The sequence below is a fragment of the Coregonus clupeaformis genome, unplaced genomic scaffold, assembly GCF_020615455.1.
Source record: "Coregonus clupeaformis isolate EN_2021a unplaced genomic scaffold, ASM2061545v1 scaf0526, whole genome shotgun sequence".
Classification (NCBI taxonomy): Eukaryota; Metazoa; Chordata; class Actinopteri; order Salmoniformes; family Salmonidae; genus Coregonus; species Coregonus clupeaformis.
Window position 1 is genome coordinate 278,862 of NW_025533981.1, and position 20,319 is coordinate 299,180.

The 20,319-nt window shown below is 43.4% G+C and overlaps 2 protein-coding genes across 5 annotated transcripts; one reads left to right on the top strand and one right to left on the bottom strand.

Annotated features, from left to right (window-relative positions):
• The first annotated feature begins 515 nt into the window (after window positions 1-515).
• Window positions 516-20,252, top strand: LOC121559078 (optineurin). Of its 4 annotated transcripts, none has more exons than XM_041872368.2 (13): window positions 516-605; window positions 2,127-2,272; window positions 2,630-2,838; window positions 3,071-3,229; window positions 3,311-3,483; window positions 3,552-3,726; window positions 4,320-4,435; window positions 4,609-4,758; window positions 5,004-5,088; window positions 5,218-5,370; window positions 18,342-18,484; window positions 18,590-18,681; window positions 18,910-20,252. In XM_041872368.2, exons 2-13 carry the CDS (start codon window positions 2,131-2,133, stop codon window positions 19,029-19,031), a joined length of 1,719 nt encoding a protein of 572 aa, XP_041728302.2. In that variant the 5' UTR covers window positions 516-605; window positions 2,127-2,130; the 3' UTR covers window positions 19,032-20,252. The 4 variants fall into 4 exon arrangements, with proteins under 4 accessions (XP_041728302.2, XP_041728304.2, XP_041728301.2 ...); XM_041872367.2 differs by having other exon boundaries at window positions 527-675; XM_041872369.2 differs by having other exon boundaries at window positions 527-675; window positions 3,552-3,705.
• LOC121559079 (hemagglutinin/amebocyte aggregation factor) lies at window positions 5,745-10,899 on the bottom strand. The gene is made up of 5 exons (XM_041872371.1): window positions 10,789-10,899; window positions 10,458-10,536; window positions 6,347-6,535; window positions 5,930-6,082; window positions 5,745-5,841 (listed from the first exon to the last, which is right to left on the bottom strand). The coding sequence occupies exons 1-5, from the start codon at window positions 10,844-10,846 to the stop codon at window positions 5,793-5,795; spliced, it is 528 nt and encodes a 175-aa protein (XP_041728305.1). The 5' UTR covers window positions 10,847-10,899; the 3' UTR covers window positions 5,745-5,792.
• Window positions 20,253-20,319: the final 67 nt, after the last annotated feature.

Sequence of the window (20,319 nt, forward strand, 5' to 3'; positions counted from 1 at the left end):
TATACCCCACAGTATTATTCATACAGGAGTGCCCATATAGCCTCTCATCCTTCATAGTCATACTCATTTTACTACTCAGGTTCCATTTTTTAAATTATTATACAGTGCCATAGTGCAGTAGGTGGATAGTGGGGAAATTAGGCAAAAGGCTTTCCTATTTGATTAGACTGATGTGGAAATTGTCTACAATATAGGCTGAATAAATTCTCAATCCTCCAATGAAATTGTCCAATAAATTATTGAGGAGTCGGATTTCTGATCTCATATGTAATTGGTTTACCAAGCAAATTTCACTCCTTTCCCAAAAGTGCAAGGTCACTCCCAAAGGGAAAACCCGCTGGAATTGCAGTCCATGACGTCACCGTCAGCTGCTCTGTGCGCTCCGTGGGCCAGTTCGAGGGTGTCACTAACGCAGCATAATCACTGATTTGCAAAAGATACGGCATTTGAAGGTAAACGAGCGTAAGCTCATCCATCTGGTTGAAGGTTTGATCATTACCACAGCTGATACAACGTTTACAAGCCCTTCATTGTGACGTGACGTTAAGACAAGGAAATGCTGTAAACCCATACAAGTCCGAAGAAGACGAAACAGAAGTGTTAAGGTTTGATCTTCATCAAGAAGTATCCGAGTTTGTTTAAGTTCAGTTCTTTCAAGGTGTACTTTAATCACGTGTGAGTATTGCAATTGATTTGTTAGGCCTAGTTGTTATGTGACGCACTAACAGTTTGGCAACTACAATTTCGTTCTCACATTGTTTTTACCCAAGCTAGCTAAAGAAGCTGTCAAATATGGTACATTGTGTTACTGTTTAATTGTCAAAGGTAGGTAGAATTTCAAATGAGGAAGTGAAAGTGAAAGGAGTAGGAGAAAAGACGGCAGCCTTGACAGCTGTCAGTCAACCCATGTTTTGAGTCGGTAGTCTATGCTTTTTTTTATGTGTTATGATGTGTCACGTTATTTTACTGAATTTAGGGGCTAGCCCAGACTGGGGCTGGAACCCAGGTCCAGCGAAAGCCAACACCTTATGCCACGTTCAAACCAACTGGGAACTCCGAACTGGGAAATTTCCGACTTCAGTGTGTTCATGACACCTGGGAATAAGGAAATAAACTAGTTCTGACTGGGAAAATGTGTTTTGAATGGTCATCCAACTCGGGAACAAAGTAGGGAACTCGGGCCTCTTTCTAGAACGCCGACTTTCCGAACCTTAAGATCACTGACGTCATGATTCGACCTGGTTTTTTTCCTAGTTCCCAGTTGTCTTGAAAGCACCATAAACCCAGTGGTGTCAAACTCATTCCATGGAGGGCCGAGTGACTGCTGGTTTTTGGTTTCTCCTTTAAATTTGTGTCCAATTAAGACCTACAACCAAACGAGGGGAGTTCCTAACTAATCAGTGACCTTAATTCATCAATCAAGTACAAGGGAGGAGTGAAAACCAGCAGACACTACCCTCTATGGAATGAGTTTGACACATGCCTTAACAGTTAACCAATGGTTCCCAAACTCGGTCCTTGGGACACCAAGGGGTGCACGTTTGAGTTTTTGCCCAAAGCTTGATGATTAGTTGATTATTTGAATCAGCTGTGTAGTTCTAGGGCAAAAACCAAAACGTGCACACTTTGGGGTCCCGAGGACTGAGTTTGGGAAACACTTGAGTTACACCACGAAGTCTGTTATGCCAAAAGGTTCAAACCTTTTGAGGAGGTCGCTAGGTGTTTCTTTAAGGTCGCTACAATATACAATCAATCCCAGACCTGTGGGGGTTGATTAAATTACATGACAAGTGGCCAGCACACTCAAGCAGGCTGCTGGCTTCTCTCTGGTGGGCACTGTGAGGAGCTGCCTACCTACCACATGACAACTGCTGATAAGATTATTCAATAACGGATATTGCCCAGTGTACATGAGTCATTGTGCAATAGTATTCCTTCACACCTCTGACAAGGCGTGTGCTGTTTGTTGTTTTGATGCATGCAGATCTAGAGAATATATAAACATTTGATTGTCCTAGCACGGGCCTTCCCTAGAATCAGAGTCCCTATTATCAATCTAGTGTATTCCATAGTCTGAGAATGTATTGTCCACTTGCATGGCTCCACACCACCTCACCTTGCTGTAGAGTGATGGCGTCCAGCTCCCCCATGGTGAACGGGGACATCTCCCGGGGTCCTAGCTCCCACCCCGGCCACAGCCCCACCACAGGCACCCTGGAGGAAACGCTGCAGCAGATGAACCGCCTCATCCAGGAGAACCGAGAGCTGAAGGGTGAGACATGGTCCTCTGTAGCTCAGCTGGTAGAGCACGGCGCTTGTAACACCAAGGTAGTGGGTTCGATCCCCGGGACCACCCATACACAAACATTTATGCACGCATGACTGTAAGTCGCTTTGGATAAAAGTGTCTGCTAAATGGCATATTATTACATGGAGAGGGGACCAGAATGTGGTTCAGCCTTATTAAAGCTTATTGAGAATCTACTGTATGGGGCAGGGACATTGGGATGTTATGGCATATGAGGTTATGATTGTCTTGCATTGGCTGATTATGTATTGACTGCTCTGTCAGTGTGTGTGTTTTTGTGTATTCTACAGTAATGTACTCCCTGTGTATCTTCCCCTGTAGAGGCGCTGAAGCAGACCAACATGTCGATGAAGGAGCGCTTCGAGGGTCTTTCTGTGTGGAGGGAGAAGCAGAGGGAGGAGAAGGAGTTCCTGGAGGGGAGGCTGGATGAGGCTCGCGGCCGCATGGAGGCCCTCTCCTTACACAACCAGGAGCTCAGCAGGAAGGTGGAGGAGCAGGAGGGAGGAGGAGGTGCAGAGGGGAAGGGACAGGTGAGAGAAAGGGAAGGCAAATGTTCCAAATGTTAGTTCTCTGGCTAGACCACATATTCAGCTTATTAATAGAGAAAATCATGTATGGAGGATTGTCTGTAGATTTAGCTAGATTTTGTATAACAAAAGAAGAGGCTTGGAAAATAAAGATGGAGTGTTTTAGTAGAATATTGATAAATATATATACTGCTGGGCAGACTGTTTTGTCCTATCTGTGCTGTGTCACCTCCAGGACGGGACAGCCAATCATAATGCAGAACTGGAGGCACTGCGTGCCCAACTGGTGCGTCTGCAGGCGGAGAAAAGTGACCTGGTGGCCATGAACTCTGAACTCCAGCTCAAGACAGGTCAGGGGTCAGAGGATGACTCCTTCATAGAGATCAGGATTGCTGTGAGTAGCACTCACTCTCTCCATCCAGCCATCCATATTATAAGGGTGTGTTCTTACTTTAGCACTGCTGTGTGTGTGTAGAGAGAGGATACTGGAAAGGACCTGTATCATAATGAAAAGGACTCCAGGTATGACATGAGTGCGTCCAGGCAGGAGTCTGAGGAGCTGACTGTCAGCCAGCTGCTCCAGTCCCTGAGGAAGGAGACCCAGAGGGTGGAGAGGCTACAAATCGAGCTCGAGGCTGCTAGATCCAGGTAGGCCGCATTTCTGCCTGGGCTTATGTTTGGGTGGAACCAAAGACTGATGTTCCTATGTCTTTCAGAATCACAGAGCTGGAGGAGAAGGAAACTAACACGGAGAGCTCCACACAGACCTCACTACTGCCAGAGGTGGTTTCCCCAGCGCTAGCCACCACAGCATGTGGTACTGAGCCTGAACCAGAGGAGGAGCCCCAACAGAACTCTGGGAAGGAGAAGGTAGATGCACAGATAGGCTGGGTAAGAACTTGTCTCTCACCCTGTAAGAACAGGGAAGTTATTGAGATTTAACTGTATTAATGTACAGTATGTAATAGGGATTTTCCAGGTGAATAAAATAAGTCTCATATAAAGTAAATTAATCTGGTTTAATACAAGTTGCAACAGGGAGACACCTCCAGCACAAAAGCAGAGAAGCATGGCCTTATTTTCTAATCTCACAGCACCAATGCTCTGTAAACACCCGCCGAGAAGCTTGTAGGAAGTCACAACATCAGCTGCTATAGAATGACTGTCCCAGAATACAATAACAATCAGTGTCCTCGGTCCTTGCACCTCCAGTCTGGCGTCAATCACAATCAACAGATATGAACAATCCATAACATTCAGTATCAAGTCTAGTGACCATCAACCAGTACACAAATGAGTGTCCCAAATAAAACACTGGAAATCATGTGTATTACAGAAAAGGGAAAACATATAAATATGCTAAGCATTGTGTTAATTACTCTTAACTTTATTCATCTTAAATTTCCCCATTACAATGTCCTAACCCTTAGCTTCTTGATCAGAACTGTCAGTTTGTTGACGGACTGTTGTCTGTTCTGTGTCAGGCTGCGTCAGAGGTGGAGCATCTGAAGGCTCAGATGATGACCCTGTTTAATGAGCTACAACAGGCTCAGCGCAAACTGGACGAGGCAGAGGGCATGAAGAAGAACCTGCAGGACAGGTGAGAGACAGAGGAAAGAGAGGCAGAGGAGAAGAGATGCAATGAAAATGTGTAAACTATACTAACCTTTGCTCTTTCCCTTTCCCCCTTTCCACCCTTTCACTTTGCCTCTATCCTGCTCTCTGTCTTTCTCTCTCTCCCCATTCCCCCCTTCTCTCTCTCCATCTGTGTAGATGCAGGGATGTGGAGCAGGATGTGGTGACTCTGAAAGCCCAGCTGGTAGAGAAGCAGGAGGTACAGAGTGAGAATGACAGATTGAAGCTGCAGGTGGACAGCATGAAGGCCCAGGGCCAGCTAGAGCAGAGGACAGCAGGAGAGGAGAGGTGGGACGACAGTCAAACACACACACACACACACACACACACTCACTCAGACATATGCCTATTCCCTCTTACACTATTGGGCCAGTCCCTTGGGTGGGGTCTTGGGATGGAAATTCCCTGCTCCTCTTTTGAAATCCTCCCACGCCCCCTGTCCCCTATCAGTTTCCACTGGTCAGTGCCATTAGTTTCTATATCTAAATACTCCTTAGTCATCATGAGTCAGTTGCCCCTCCTCCCCTCCTCAGGACTACCCTGACCCAACTGAAGGATGCCTACACCAAGCTATTCGAGGACTACAACGAGTTGAAGCAAGAGCGCAAGAACAGAGAGGTGACCACACTACTTAGCCTCTGTTAAACAGAAATCAGTCTAGTTTGGCGCTTTGCACTGTTTTGTCGTTTGTCAAAATGGCATGGTGAATGGGATGAATCTGACCCTTGCCCTCTGTGTGGCCTTCAGCCACTGGTCACTAAGGAGGTGGGAGACCTGCAGACCAGACTGGACGCAGCAGAGAAGGCCCTGGCTGCTAAGCAACAGCAGATAGATGTCATGAAGCAAGAGATCTATCAGAAGGAGAAGGAGCTGGAGACCATCTCTGTGTTCCAGGCTCAGGTAGGTTTTTTGTGTGTGTTCTCCATTTAGTTGTGTGTTTCTGTGTGTCGTAAATTATTCTGCGTTGAGCTAGAGGTGTGTGTGCTCACACTTTGAAAAAGGTTAAAACATTCTTATTTACTTGCACTGAACTCTTTGTGAACATTTGGAGTTGTACAGCATCAACTTAAAAGTGACCATCAGTGAAGGCAGCTTCTTTGTTAAACCAGTTTAGCAGTCAAACAGTTTATATTTGCATAAAGCGAAATAGGCGCAGCGCTTTTTTTTTATTATTTAAAAAAACAACATTTTTGTTTACTTCTAGTCAGACTCAGTGGCTTGATTTATGAATATGCAATGAAAAAAATAATTAAATGAAACACAACACAAGAAAGTAGGCAGTAGGCAATCTTTACTCAAGAATGCAATAATCAGCCGTAATATCAGCAGTTTTTCGTCCGTGTGCAGTACTGGTATCTCCAGCGACGGTCTCTGAAAATACACAATACATTTTGAGGTAAACATTCTTGTTGTTGAAACATCGCTCCCCCGACCAAAATCACACACATATTGTACTCACTCATGAGGATTGGAATGGTAGCTTCCGGCCCCAACTAGGTAGTTCAGGCTCGGGACTTTCCAAGAGATTAACTCATCAAAGTAGTTGACGTAGGGGGTCCACTGACAGTCCTGGTTACAGTAGCTGTTGACTCTACAGCAATAGAACCTCCACCTGTGATACAGTGATGGAAATCACACGTGCGGTATAGTATAAGACCTTTTTCACAGTCAGGATTATGTCAAACCTGGATTCAAATATTGGTTCTCTTTCAAATACTTCAGCTGCATTTGCTGGAACCAATAGACTAGTCCCAAAAGTGCAAATGCTGCTCATATGGCACTCCAAGCAGGCTAAATCAACTGCTCAAAGTATTTGAAAAATTAAACGAATACTATTTCAACATTTTGGCTCTGTTGAACGTTGAGGTCTACTCACCTTCTGTCCTCATGGGGGTTGGAATGATAGCTGTTCATCCCATTGAGGACATAGTTTCTGGGGCATTCAAAGGCAAACTCCTGGTCAAAGTCATTTACGTAAGGAGACCAGTGGCACTCGGGCTCATAGACAAACGTGTCTTTGCACTCAAAGTCCCACACACGGTCTTCATGGTTGTTGTCATGCTGACTGAAATTAGATACATGACAATGCACATATTAATGGTTGAATTGATTTGAAAACAAATATACAGTGCATTCGGAAAGTATTCAGACTCCTTGACTCTTTCCACATTTTGTTACGTTACAGCCTTATTCTAAAATTGATTAATTAAAAAATTTTCCTCATCAATCCACACACAATACCCCATGATGACAAAGTGGAAACAGGTTTCTAAACATTTTTGCAAATTTATTAAAAAAAAGTAAAAAAATACCTTATTTAAATAACTATTCAGACCCTTTACTATGAGACTTGAAATTGAGCTCAGGTGCATCCTGTTTCCATTGATCAACCTTGATGTTTCTACAACTTGATTGGAGTCCACCTGTGGTAAATTCAATTGATTGGACATGATTTATAAGGTCCCACAGTTGACAGTGCATGTCAGAGCAAAAACCAAGCCATGAGGTCGAAAGAAGTGTCTGTAGAGCTCCGAGACAAGATTGTGTCGAGGCACAGATCTGGGGAAGGGTACCAAAACATTTCTGCAGCATTGAAGGTCCCTAAGAACTCAGTGGCCTCCATGATTCTTAAATGGAAGAAGTTTGGAACCACCAAGACTCTTCCTAGAGCTGGCTGCCCGGCCAAACTGAGCAATCGGGGGAGAAGGGCCTTGGTCAGGGAGGTGACCAAGAACCCAATGGTCACTCTGAGCTCCAGAGTTACTCTGTGGAGATGGGAGAACCTTCCAGAAGGACAACCATCTCTGCAGCACTCCAACAATCAGGCCTTTATGGTAGAGTGGCCAGACGGAAGCCACTCCTCAGTAAAGGGCACATGACAGCCCGTTTTGGAGTTTGCCAAAAGGCACCTAAAGACTCTCAGACCATGAGAGCATTCTTTGGTCTGATGAAACCAAGATTGAACTCTTTGGCCTGAATGCCAAGTGTCACATCTGGCACCATCCCAACGGTGAAGCATGGTGGTGACAGCATCATGCTGTGGGGATGTGTTTCAGCGGCAGGGACTGGGACTAGTCAGGACCGAGGGAAAGATGAACAGAGCAAAGTATAGAGATCCTTGATGAAAACCTGCTCCAGAGCGGTCAGGACCTCAGACTGGGGCGAAGGTTCACCTTCCAACAGGACAACAACCCTAAGCACACAGCCAAGACAACGCAGGGGTGGCTTCGGGACAAGTATCTGAATGTCCTTGAGTGGCCCAGCCAGAGGCCGGACTCGAACCCGATCTAACATCTCTGGAGAGACTTGAAAATAGCTGTGCAGCGACACTCCCCATCCAACCAGACAGAGCTTGAGAGGATCTGCAGAGAAGAATGGGAGAAACTCCCCAAATCCAGGTGTGCCAAGCTTGTAGCGTCATACCAAAGAAGACTGTAATTGCTGCCAAAGGTGCTTCAACAAAGTACTGAGTAAAGGGTCTGAATACTTATGTAAATGTGATATTTCTTTTTTTTTTTTATACATTTGCAAACTATTTAATCAATTTTACAAAAAGCTGTAACGTAACAAAATTTGGAAAAAGTCAAGGGGTCTGAAGACTTTCCGAATGCACTGTAAATGCATTTAAGGTTTAATTTGTTAATATGTCCAATATCAACACTGCAGTGCGGTCTCAAGAAAACATTGAGTGTCTCGGTCTTGTGTCGAATACATTTGTACTCTGTCTTGATTCTGTCTCAAACAGTGAGGACTAGTAATTTCTGCCCGAGACCAGCGAAGTAAAACACTCATACTTATCAGCTTCCATTCAGTCATTGCCAGGCCAAATATATATATATATATATACTCCTTTCTTGAAACATGAATATCTTAACAGGCTTTATATATATATTCACATGCGTGCCCACACAGCCTTGTTGCAGCAGAATATCATCTGCAGGCAGCAAGTGTGCAGTTCTCAACTGGTTTTGGCATTGGAGCAGCTCACAGAAGAATGACATCGGTAGCCGGATGGGTAGGAAAGACGTTTCAATTCATGATATCTACCAGTAAATACTAAGGCAACAATGGGCATGCAAACCAGGAATTGAACAAGTTTACTTCTGATGTGTTGGTTAGTAGGCTATTTGTAATGCGCAATTGGCATCATGTGATGTTTGCATCAGGGGCGTAGACATGGATGGGCCTGGGTGGACAGAAGGCCACCAACTGGGGAGCCAGGCACTGACAGGCCCACCCAATCAGATTGATGTGGACTTAGACCATCACATTTGTGTCTTTTTTCTATTAAAAAAAATAAATAAATGTGATTTTGAGAGTGAAAATGTTAAAAAGCTATAGGAAAACTCACACAGGGTGCCTTTCCTTCGCTGGGTGGGCCGTTTGGGAACTTATGGGCAAAATTTGAGTATACCCACTTCTCCATGCACCACTACACCACTTCATAGGGCCGATGGAAAGACAGCAGTCACACACAGCATGATGATAAAGGATAAGCAGTCCATAAACTCTGACATAATAAGCCAGTAGATCTCAATCATAAGAATACCAAAACACAACCATTAAGCATTTCCCAATCGAAATGTACAACTATTACTTCCCATTGCAAAGATCATTGCACGTTTAAGCACACAAAGTAACCGGTGACCTAAAGTTTAAAGTGGAACTGACAGTGTTTTAACTACTTTGCAGATATGAAACAAACAAACAATCATAATCAGTCAAATTCCCAGTTTATTTTACAAAACCAACTTTATAAGAGGTTTTAAAAATAGGTTATATTTGACTCAATGTTCCATGACGTACAGTAAGGCATTGTTGGCAGAATAAATCATGCATTGAACTGCATCCATCTAATATAATTCACCAATACATTTCTTGGTAGTCCAGAAAGTATTGCTATCAGGTTGTAAATCACAGCTGGCCTGGTACATTCCTTGCTGCCTCTATTCGGGATTCACTGTTTCAGTTTCAATGACTCAATATTCTGGACAAAAACGGACTAATGTAACTAAGGCTGGGAATGTCAATACAATCAAACTAGCAAGGGCAATGATAACAAGTCAGTCATAACATAGCTAATAGGCTAGCATATAATTATATTTATGTAGAACGCTAACACAGAGCCTAATGTTAGCTAGCTTAGCTATCTGCTAGGAGGATGTCATGCCATTGGAGGAGTGGGTGAGTGACAGACTCCCCCTGTTTTTTTGGTCGCTATACACAGCTAGAGATGCAGGTCTCATTTGGTTAGCTAGCAAGAACTGTTATACAGTTTGCATATATCTTGTGTTCGCAAATGTATTCTGGCTATCTACTCCAATTTCAGAGCACTCTCGTCTGAGTGTGCCAGAGCGCAGAACAACTGACTTTACGAACACGCAACACCTGCTGAATATGACCGGTGTCAGTAAACGTAGGCAAAAAAAGTAATATTTAGTCAAGAACGTTCTAGATAACATGTAAACAGCCTAACCAGCTCTGCTACGGTGAGTAAAATGGTCAGTGAGTTGTTCTCTCATTTGTGTCTGGAAGTAGCAAGCTAGCCAACTTTAGCCAGTTAGCTTGGGTGCTTGGTTGGGGCAGCATGCATTGGCAGGCAAGCTGCAGAAGGACGAGGAGGCTACAATTCCCCATCGTTCATCAGTGCAATTTTGATGGCCAACTAGCTGAAAAGGTTTGAGAGAGACCCCTTTTCCCTGTCTGTCTTGACTCGGTCTCGATTTGATCCAGTCTCGATCTTGAATCGGTCTCGCTTTAGGTGGTCTCGAACACAACACTGGCACTTACTGGTCTATGCAGCACAATTAGATAATTTCGTTCATAATTGGTGATGAAAAGTACAACCGCATTAACGATTAGAGAACACGTTTCATTTTGGGAATCAGTGCTAGTCAGTGAAAGTGCAGATGCAAGCAGAAAGATGAGGTTTTGCACGTTGGTAGAAGATTTATAGTAGGCAAATAAGTGCCTATGACTTTTCTCACCTTTTTATGTGAGAGATGGATTGTCTTGAAGGGCAGTTAAACTGTAAGGGCAGGTCTAATTCGTTTTGCCATCGGAGGGCTGCAACACACAATCAAGGGAACGATAAAAACTGAATCCATATACTGTAATACAGCATCATTGCCTAAAGGAAGTGTTAAAAAATAGTAAAAACAATTATGGCAATGGTAGTCTGCACCTCCTAGACATTTTGGTTACTCACTCTTCATGTATGTGTGCTGTAAGCCAATTAGAAATGTTTTCCTGATGACAAACCTCTTACACAAAGAAATGAACACTTCATTCAGCCTACAACTTAAAACAACAGCCTACCTTTCCCGTTGACCAAGACACCAGCAAGAAGCAGAATATAGAAATTGGGTCTGTTCATGGCTTCTCTGAGGCGTGTGGTCTTAACATAACAGCACAAGCAAGGTTAATGATCCATTTATAGAACCAGACACAAGCGGTGTCCTTGGACCATGTATTTGGGGAATTTTAGTGGTTGCATTAAGTGTTTGTATTGCTGGAATCATTCCAAGTTAGAAACACATTTTTCATGAACTATCCCTTTCAACTCAGTTATGGTTTACGGGATAAGCAATTAAGATTATTTTTCCCCAGGGGCTCATTGGTTGGCTATTTTACAAAATGTACAAGATCATTGAATATAAAAAAATATATTTGGGTGAAATTCAATTTATAACCAATACACTACATTCTGGTGATGGCATTCGCATTATATCTGTACAACAATACAATCACGTCTTGTAATCATTGATACGTATAGACAAATGTTTTGTGTGTGTCCATCCGTGATTATGTGTGTACAGTGAGGGAGGAAAAAGTATTTGATCCCCTGTTGATTTTGTACGTTTGCCCACTGACAAAGAAATTATCAGTCTATACTTTTAATGGTAGGTTTATTTGAACAGTGAGAGACAGAATAACAACAAAATCCAGAAAAACGCATTTCAAAAATGTTATAAATTGATTTGCATCAAAGATTTCTGGCTACCAGGTGTCTTTTAAACAGGTAACGAGCTGAGATTAGGAGCACACTCTTAAAGGGAGTGCTCCTAATCTCAGCTTGTTACCTGTATAAAAGACACCTGTCCACAGAAGCAATCAATCAATCAGATTCCAAACTCTGCACCATGGCCAAGACCAAAGAGCTCTCCAAGGATGTCAGGGACAAGATTGAAGACCTACATAAGGCTGGAATGGGCTACAAGACCATCGCCAAGCAGCTTGATGAGAAGGTGACAACAGTTGGTGCGATTATTCGCAAATGGAAGAAACACAAAATAACTGTCAATCTCCCTCGGCCTGGGGTTCCATGCAAGATCTCACCTCGTGGAGTTGCAATGATCATGAGAACGGTGAGGAATCAGCCCAGAACTACACGGGAGGATCTTGTCAATGATCTCAAGGCAGCTGGGACCATAGTCACCAAGAAAACAATTGGTAACACTACGCTGTGAAGGACTGAAATTATGCAGCGCCCGCAAGGTCCCCCTGCTCAATAAAGCACATATACAGGCCTGTCTGAAGTTAGCCAATGAACATCTGAATGATTCAGAGGAGAACTGGGTGGAAGTGTTGTGGTCAGATGAGACCAAAATCGAGCTCTTTGGTATCAACTCAACTCACCGTGTTTGGAGGAGGAGGAATGCTGCCTATGACCCCAAGAACACCATCCCCACCGTCAAACATGGAGGTGGAAACATTCTGCTTTTGGGGTGTTTTTCTGCTAAGGGGACAGGACAACTTCACCGCATCAAAGGGACGATGGACGGGGCCATGTACCGCCAAATCTTGGGTGAGAACCTCCTTCCCTCAGCCAGGGCATTGAAAATGGGTCGTGGATGGGTATTCCAGCATGACAATGACCCAAAACACACGGCCAAGGCAACAAAGGATTGGATCAAGAAGAAGCACATTTAAGGTCCTGGAGTGGCCTAGCCAGTCTCCAGACCTTAATCCCATAGAAAATCTGTGGAGGGAGCTGAAGGTTCGAGTTGCCAAAAGTCAGGCTCGAAACCTTAATGACTTGGAGAAGATCTGCAAAGAGGAGTGGGACAAAATCCCTCCTGAGATGTGTGCAAACCTGGTGGCCAACTACAAGAAACGTCTTACCTCTGTGATTGCCAACAAGGGTTTTGCCACCAAGTACTAAGTCATGTTTTGCAGAGGGGTCAAATACACTGCTCAAAAAAATAAAGGGAACACTTAAACAACACATCCTAGATCTGAATGAATGAAATAATCTTATTAAATACTTTTTTTCGTTGAATGTGCTGACAACAAAATCACACAAAAATGATCAATGGAAATCAAATGTATCAACCCATGGAGGTCTGGATTTGGAGTCACCCTCAAAATTAAAGTGGAAAACCACACTACAGGCTGATCCAACTTTGATGTAATGTTCTTAAAACAAGTCAAAATGAGGCTCAGTAGTGTGTGTGGCCTCCACGTGCCTGTATGACCTCCCTACAACGCCTGGGCATGCTCCTGATGAGGTGGCGGATGGTCTCCTGAGGGATCTCCTCCCAGACCTGGACTAAAGCATCCGCCAACTCCTGGACAGTCTGTGGTGCAACGTGGCGTTGGTGGATGGAGCGAGACATGATGTCCCAGATGTGCTCAATTGGATTCAGGTCTGGGGAATGGGCGGTCCATAGCATCAATGCCTTCCTCTTGCAGGAACTGCTGACACACTCCAGCCACATGAGGTCTAGCATTGTCTTGCATTAGGAGGAACCCAGGGCCAACCGCACCAGAATATGGTCTCACAAGGGGTCTGAGGATCTCATCTCGGTACCTAATGGCAGTCAGGCTACCTCTGGCGAGCACATGGAGGGCTGTGCGGCCCCCCCAAAGAAATGCCACCCCACACCATGACTGACCCACCGCCAAACCGGTCATGCTGGAGGATGTTGCAGGCAGCAGAACGTTCTCCACGCCGTCTCCAGACTCTGTCACGTCTGTCACGTGCTCAGTGTGAACCTGCTTTCATCTGTGAAGAGCACAGGGCGCCAGTGGCGAATTTGCCAATGTTGCTGTTCTCTGGCAAATGCCAAACGTCCTGCACGGTGTTGGGCTGTAAGCACAACCCCCACCTGTGGACGTCGGGCCCTCATACCACCCTCATGGAGTCTGTTTCTGACCGTTTGAGCAGACACATGCACATTTGTGGCCTGCTGGAGGTCATTTTGCAGGGCTCTGGCAGTGCTCCTCCTGCTCCTCCTTGCACAAAGGCAGAGGTAGCGGTCCTGCTGCTGGGTTGTTGCCCTCCTACGGCCTCCTCCACGTCTCCTGATGTACTGGCCTGTCTCCTCGTAACGCCTCCATGCTCTGGACACTACGCTGACAGACACAGCAAACCTTCTTGCCACAGCTCGCATTGATGTGCCATCCTGGATGAGCTGCACTACCTGAGCCACTTGTGTGGGTTGTAGACTCCGTCTCATGCTACCACTAGAGTGAAAGCACCGCCAGCATTCAAAAGTGACCAAAACATCAGCCAGGAAGCATAGGAACTGAGAAGTGTCTGTGGTCACCACCTGCAGAACCACTTCTTTATTGGGGGTGTCTTCGTAATTGCCTATAATTTCCACCTGTTGTCTATTCCATTTGCACAACAGCATGTGAAATTTATTGTCAATCAGTGTTGCTTCCTAAGTGGACAGTTTGATTTCACAGAAGTGTGATTGACTTGGAGTTATATTGTGTTTAAGTATTCCCTTTATTTTTTTGAGCAGTGTACTTATTTCCCTCATTAAAATGCAAATCAATTTATAACATTTTTGACATGGGTTTTTCTGGATTTTTGTTGTTGTTATTCTGTCTCCCACTGTTCAAATAAACCTACCATTGCAATTATAGACTGATCATGTCTTTGTCAGTGGGCAAACGTACAAAATCAGCAGGGAATCAAATACTTTTTTCCCTCACTGTAAGTGTCATTTTAATAATGTGTGCTATTTATTTATGTTTTGTGTTGTTTTTTATGTGTGTATATATATATATATATATACATACACACACACACACACACACACACACACACACAGTGGGGAGAACAAGTATTTGATACACTGACGATTTTGCAGGTTTTCCTACTTACAAAGCATGTAGAGGTCTGTAATTTTTATCATAGGTACACTTCAACTGTGAGAGACGGAATCTAAAACAAAATCCAGAAAATCACATTGTATGATTTTTAAGTAATTAATTTGCATTTTATTTTATTGCATGACATAAGTATTTGATACATCATAAAAGCAGAACTTAATATTTGGTACAGAAACCTTTGTTTGCAATTACAGAGATCATACGTTTCCTGTAGGTCTTGACCAGGTTTGCACACACTGCAGCAGGGATTTTGGCCCACTCCTCCATACAGACCTTCTCCAGATCCTTCAGGTTTCGGGGCTGTCGCTGGGCAATACGGACTTTCAGCTTCCTCCAAAGATTTTCTATTGGGTTCAGGTCTGGAGACTGGCTAGGCCACTCCAGGACCTTGAGATGCTTCTTATGGAGCCACTCCTTAGTTGCCCTGGCTGTGTGTTTCGGGTCGTTGTCATGCTGGAAGACCCAGCCACGACCCATCTTCAATGCTCTTACTGAGGGAAGGAGGTTGTTGGCCAAGATCTTGCGATGCATGGCCCTATCCATCCTCCCCTCAATACGGTGCAGTCGTCCTGTCCCCTTTGCAAAAAAGCATCCCCAAAGAATGATGTCTTCACCTCCATGCTTCACGGTTGGGATGGTGTTCTTGGGGTTGTACTCATCCTTCTTCTTCCTCCAAACACGGCGAGTGGAGTTTAGACCAGAAAGCTCTATTTTTGTCTCATCAGACCACATTACCTTCTCCCATTCCTCCTCTGGATCATCCAGATGGTCATTGGCAAACTTCAGACGGGCCTGGACATGCGCTGGCTTGAGCAGGGGGACCTTGTGTGCACTGCAGGATTTTAATCTATGACGGCGTAGTGTGTTACTAATGGTTTTCTTTGAGACTGTGGTCCCAGCTCTCTTCAGGTCATTGACCAGGTCCTGCCGTGTAGTTCTGGGCTGATCCCTCACCTTCCTCATGATCATTGATGCCCCACGAGGTGAGATCTTGCATGGAGCCCCAGACCGAGGGTGATTGACCGTCATCTTGAAGTTCTTCCATTTTCTAATAATTGCGCCAACAGTTGTTGCCTTCTCACCAAGCTGCTTGCCTATTGTCCTGTAGCCCATCCCAGCCTTGTGCAGGTGTACAATTTTATCCCTGATGTCCTTACACAGCTCTCTGGTCTTGGCCATTGTGGAGAGGTTGGAGTCTGTTTGATTGAGTGTGTGGACAGGTCTTTTTATACAGGTAACGAGTTCAAACAGGTGCAGTTAAATACAGGTAATGAGTGGAGAACAGGAGGGCTTCTTAAAGAAAAACTAACAGGTCTGTGAGAGCCGGAATTCTTACTGGTTGGTAGGTGATCAAATACTTATGTCATGCAATAAAATGCAAATTAATTACTTAAAAATCATACAATGTGATTTTCTGGATTTTTGTTTTAGATTCCGTCTGTCACAGTTGCAGTGTACCTATGATAAAAATTACAGACCTCTACATGCTTTGTAAGTAGGAAAACCTGCAAAATCGGCAGTGTATCAAATACTTGTTCTCCCCACTGTATATATATCTCTATACACCAGCAAGAAGCAGAATATAGAAATTGGGTCTGTTCATGGCTTCTCTGAGGCATGTGGTCTTAACATAACAGCACAAGCAAGGTTAATTATCCACTTATAGTACCAGACACAAGCGGTGTCCTTGGACCATGTATTTGGGGAATTTTAGTGGTTGCATTAAGTGTTTGTATTGCTGGAATCATTCCAAGTTAGAAACACATTTTTCATGAACTATCCCTCTTAACTCAGAGTTATGGTTTACGGGATAAGCAATTAAAAATTATTTTCCCCCAGGGGCTCATTGGTTGGCTATTTTACAAAATGCACAAGATCAATGAATATAAAAAATATATATTTGGGTGAAATTCAATTTTATAACCAATACACTACATTCTGTTGACGGCATTCGCATTATACAGTGGGGAAAAAAAGTATTTAGTCAGCCACCAACTGTGCAAGTTCTCCCACTTAAAAAGATGACAGAGGCCTGTAATTTTCATCATAGGTACACGTCAACTATGACAGACAAATTGAGAAAAAAAATTCCAGAAAATCACATTGTAGGATTTTTTATGAATTTATTTGTAAATTATGGTGGAAAATAAGTATTTGGTCACCTACAAACAAGCAATATTTCTGGCTCTCACAGACCTGTAACTTCTTCTTTAAGAGGCTCCTCTGTCCTCCACTCGTTACCTGTATTAATGGCACCTGTCTGAACTTGTTATCAGTATAAAAGACACGTGTCCACAACCTCAAACAGTCATACTCCAAACTCCACTACGGCCAAGACCAAAGAGCTGTCAAAGGACACCAGAAACAAAATTGTAGACCTGCACCAGGCTGGGAAGACTGAATCTGCAATAGGTAAGCAGCTTGGTTTGAAGAAATCAACTGTGGGAGCAATTATTAGGAAATGGAAGACATACAAGGCCACTGATAATCTCCCTCGATCTGGGGCTCCACGCAAGATCTCACCCCGTGGGGTCAAAATGATCACAAGAATGGTGAGCAAAAATCCCAGAACCACACGGGGGGACCTAGTGAATGACCTGCAGAGAGCTGGGACCAAAGTAACAAAGCCTACCATCAGTAACACACTACGCCGCCAGGGACTCAAATCCTGCAGTGCAAGACGTGTCCCCCTGCTTAAGCCAGGCCCGTCTTAAGTTTGCTAGAGTGCATTTGGATAATCCAGAAGAGGATTGGGAGAATGTCATATGGTCAGATGAAACCAAAATATAACTTTTTGGTAAAAACTCAACTCGTTGTGTTTGGAGGACAAATAATGCTGAGTTGCATCCAAAGAACACCATACCTACTGTGAAGCATGGGAGTGGAAACATCATGCTTTGGGGCTGTTATTCTGCAAAGGGACCAGGTCGACTGATCCGTGTAAAGGAAAGAATGAATGGGGCCATGTATCGTGAGATTTTGAGTGAAAACCTCCTTCCATCAGCAAGGGCATTGAAGATGAAACGTGGCTGGGTCTTTCAGCATGACAATGATCCCAAACACACCGCCGGGCAACGAAGGAGTGGCTTCGTAAGAAGCATTTCAAGGTCCTGGAGTGGCCTAGCCAGTCTCCAGATCTCAACCTCATAGAAAATCTTTGGAGGGGAGCTGAAAGTCCGTGTTGCCCAGCGACAGCCCCCAAAACATCACTGCTCTAGAGGATATCTGCATGGAGGAATGGGCCAAAATACCAGCAACAGTGTGTGAAAACCTTGTGAAGACTTACAGAAAACGTTTGACCTGTGTCATTGCCAACAAAGGTATATAACAAAGTATTGAGAAACTTTTGTTATTGACCAAATACTTATTTTCCACCATAATTTGCAAATAAATTCATTAAAAATCCTACAATGTGATTTTCTGGAATTTCTTTTCTCAATTTGTCTGTTATAGTTGACGTGTACCTATGATGAAAAGTACAGGCCTCTCTCATCTTTTTAAGTGGGAGAACTTGCACAATTGGTGGCTGACTAAATACTTTTTTTCCCCACTGTATCTGTACAACAATACAATCACGTCTTGTAATCATTGATACGTATAGACTAATGTTTTGTGTGTGGCCATCCGTGATTATGTGTGTACGTGTCATTTTAATAATGTGTGCAATTTATTTGTTTGTTTTGTGTTTTTTATTTGGTGTGTGTGTGTATATATATCATTGTTTTCTTCTTTTTTTTTTTGTCCAGGCGGAGGTGTACTCCTCTGACTTCTACGCGGAGCGAGCAGCTCGGGAGAAGATTCACGAGGAGAAGGAACGTCTGTCTGCTCAGCTGGAGTTTGTCAAGAAACAGAACACTCAGCTACAGGACGAGATGGACTCACTGGGCAGGTACGCATCAGATTACATATTGGTCATATGATCACAGACTGGTCATATTAGGTCACGTTCACTGCCATTTTGGATCCACCACCTGACTACAACTGGTTTCTGTAGGCAATCTCTGAGCGATATGCGGAGGAGACACATGCCACGTGGAGGCAATCCACATGAGGGCGCTGGTTCACAAAACATGCAGGGAGCCAGAGGTACAGGACTGGACATTGCTATAAATCATTCACCTTGCTGAGAGAGAAGGGCTCAAGCCAGGGCACATCAAACTGTTGTCTGCCAATGAAATGTTATCTCGTATTTATTTTATTAAGAAAACACTCTGCTCCTCCCCATCCCATCTCACATGTATTTACAACAATGATAAATCATGCAATTATGCTGTACATAAGGCAATACCATTATCATACCACTGTGTCTGATAGGTGGTGATGCCAGGGACTGGCAGCAGCAGGGGAATATACCGGAGCACGTCTGCCCCAAGTGTAACGAGATCCTACCAGACCTGGACAGCCTACAGATTCACATCATGGACTGCATCATCTGAGCCTTCATCATCGTCATCAGCAACAACAAAGACAACCGCGGCAGATGCACCTTAATCTGATTCTACCTCCTCTTCTTCATCATCTGATTATGGCAGAGTAAAATGCAGCCTTTATGCTCTAAAACATGCATTTATTTTGAAGTTCAGGACTATGTTGCTCTGGTCTATGTTTTAGAACATATAATATAAAATGTATTCTTACAGTGCACAACTAGAGACACATTTGTTTTTGTTAGAGGGGTGTAAAAGATCCAGTAAAATGTATCACGTTTATTATGCTGTTAGGTGATAAATGGCGAACTGGAATTTTTATAATTTTGTTTAACTTTTTTTTCCTTATGACAGCTGTCTGTCACTTTGTTTCTTGCTAAAGACTTAATTCTAAACTATTTGGTTTATTAAATACTTATTCTGGATTTTTGGGTGGTTGTTCAATTTAATCAAGCTGTAATTCTGTTTCGATGAAGGTTATGAATAGATAATAATTACAGCATAGACATTTTGTTTAGGAAAATTATAAGATAAATTGCTTCAACAGAGGGAAGGATGCCCAAGACACTTTTAATGTTTTAGTTTTGTTGTAAATGTATATTGCACATACATTTTATCCATCATCGTGATGGTTTGTACATTTATAATTAAACCTATTTACAGCTCATGTAGCTTGCAGGAAGTATGACTATACAAGGGAGTGTGTACTGTATTAGCTAACTACTAACTTCTGTATACAGATGTATTTACAAATCCTGTGTTGATTCTGTAAAATAGTTATGAAAATATGTAGTAAAGGTGTTACTGGTACAGTATGCTGTTTCTTTCGTTATGTTGTTGCACACACATCTAGAATATAAAACTCTGATAGCACCTGAAAAAATGTAACATGAGAGTACCCACCATATATATATATATATATATATATATGAGAGAGAGAGAACAGAATCTGCTTTATATCTATGGTACCCACTACCTGCAGATGTTTGTTCAGTCAGTGCTATCTGGGATCCTTGGGACGTCCCTACCCTAATCTCTTACCTTTATCTAAGCCATTCGACTTCAATATGGTAGGGACGTCCCAAGGATTTGCGATAGCACAGACCATGTTTGTCAACATTCACCAACTTTGTTTATATATTAGCACAGCGGCTGTAGCCTATATTTAAAGGAGCCATGCCTACTTTAGGGGCACCAGTCAATAAAATGAAATAAACGTATCAAATCATGTGTATAATTATTTCAATTTTGCTTTCTTTAGTCAACTAGGTATACACTTTTCTATGATTTTATTGGC

Coding starts and splice junctions, on each gene's coding strand:
- LOC121559078 (XM_041872368.2), top strand. CDS start 2,131: ATGGCGTCCAGCTCCCCCATGGTGAACGGGGACATCTCCCGGGGTCCT. Junction 3,484..3,551: donor CTCGAGGCTGCTAGATCCAG/GTAGGCCGCATT, acceptor TATGTCTTTCAG/AATCACAGAGCTGGAGGAGA. Junction 3,727..4,319: donor TAGATGCACAGATAGGCTGG/GTAAGAACTTGT, acceptor GTTCTGTGTCAG/GCTGCGTCAGAGGTGGAGCA.
- LOC121559079 (XM_041872371.1), bottom strand. CDS start 10,846: ATGAACAGACCCAATTTCTATATTCTGCTTCTTGCTGGTGTCTTGGTC. Junction 6,536..10,457: donor TCCATCTCTCACATAAAAAG/GTGAGAAAAGTC, acceptor ATCTAATTTCAG/TCAGCATGACAACAACCATG. Junction 6,083..6,346: donor AACCCCCATGAGGACAGAAG/GTGAGTAGACCT, acceptor ACTGTATCACAG/GTGGAGGTTCTATTGCTGTA.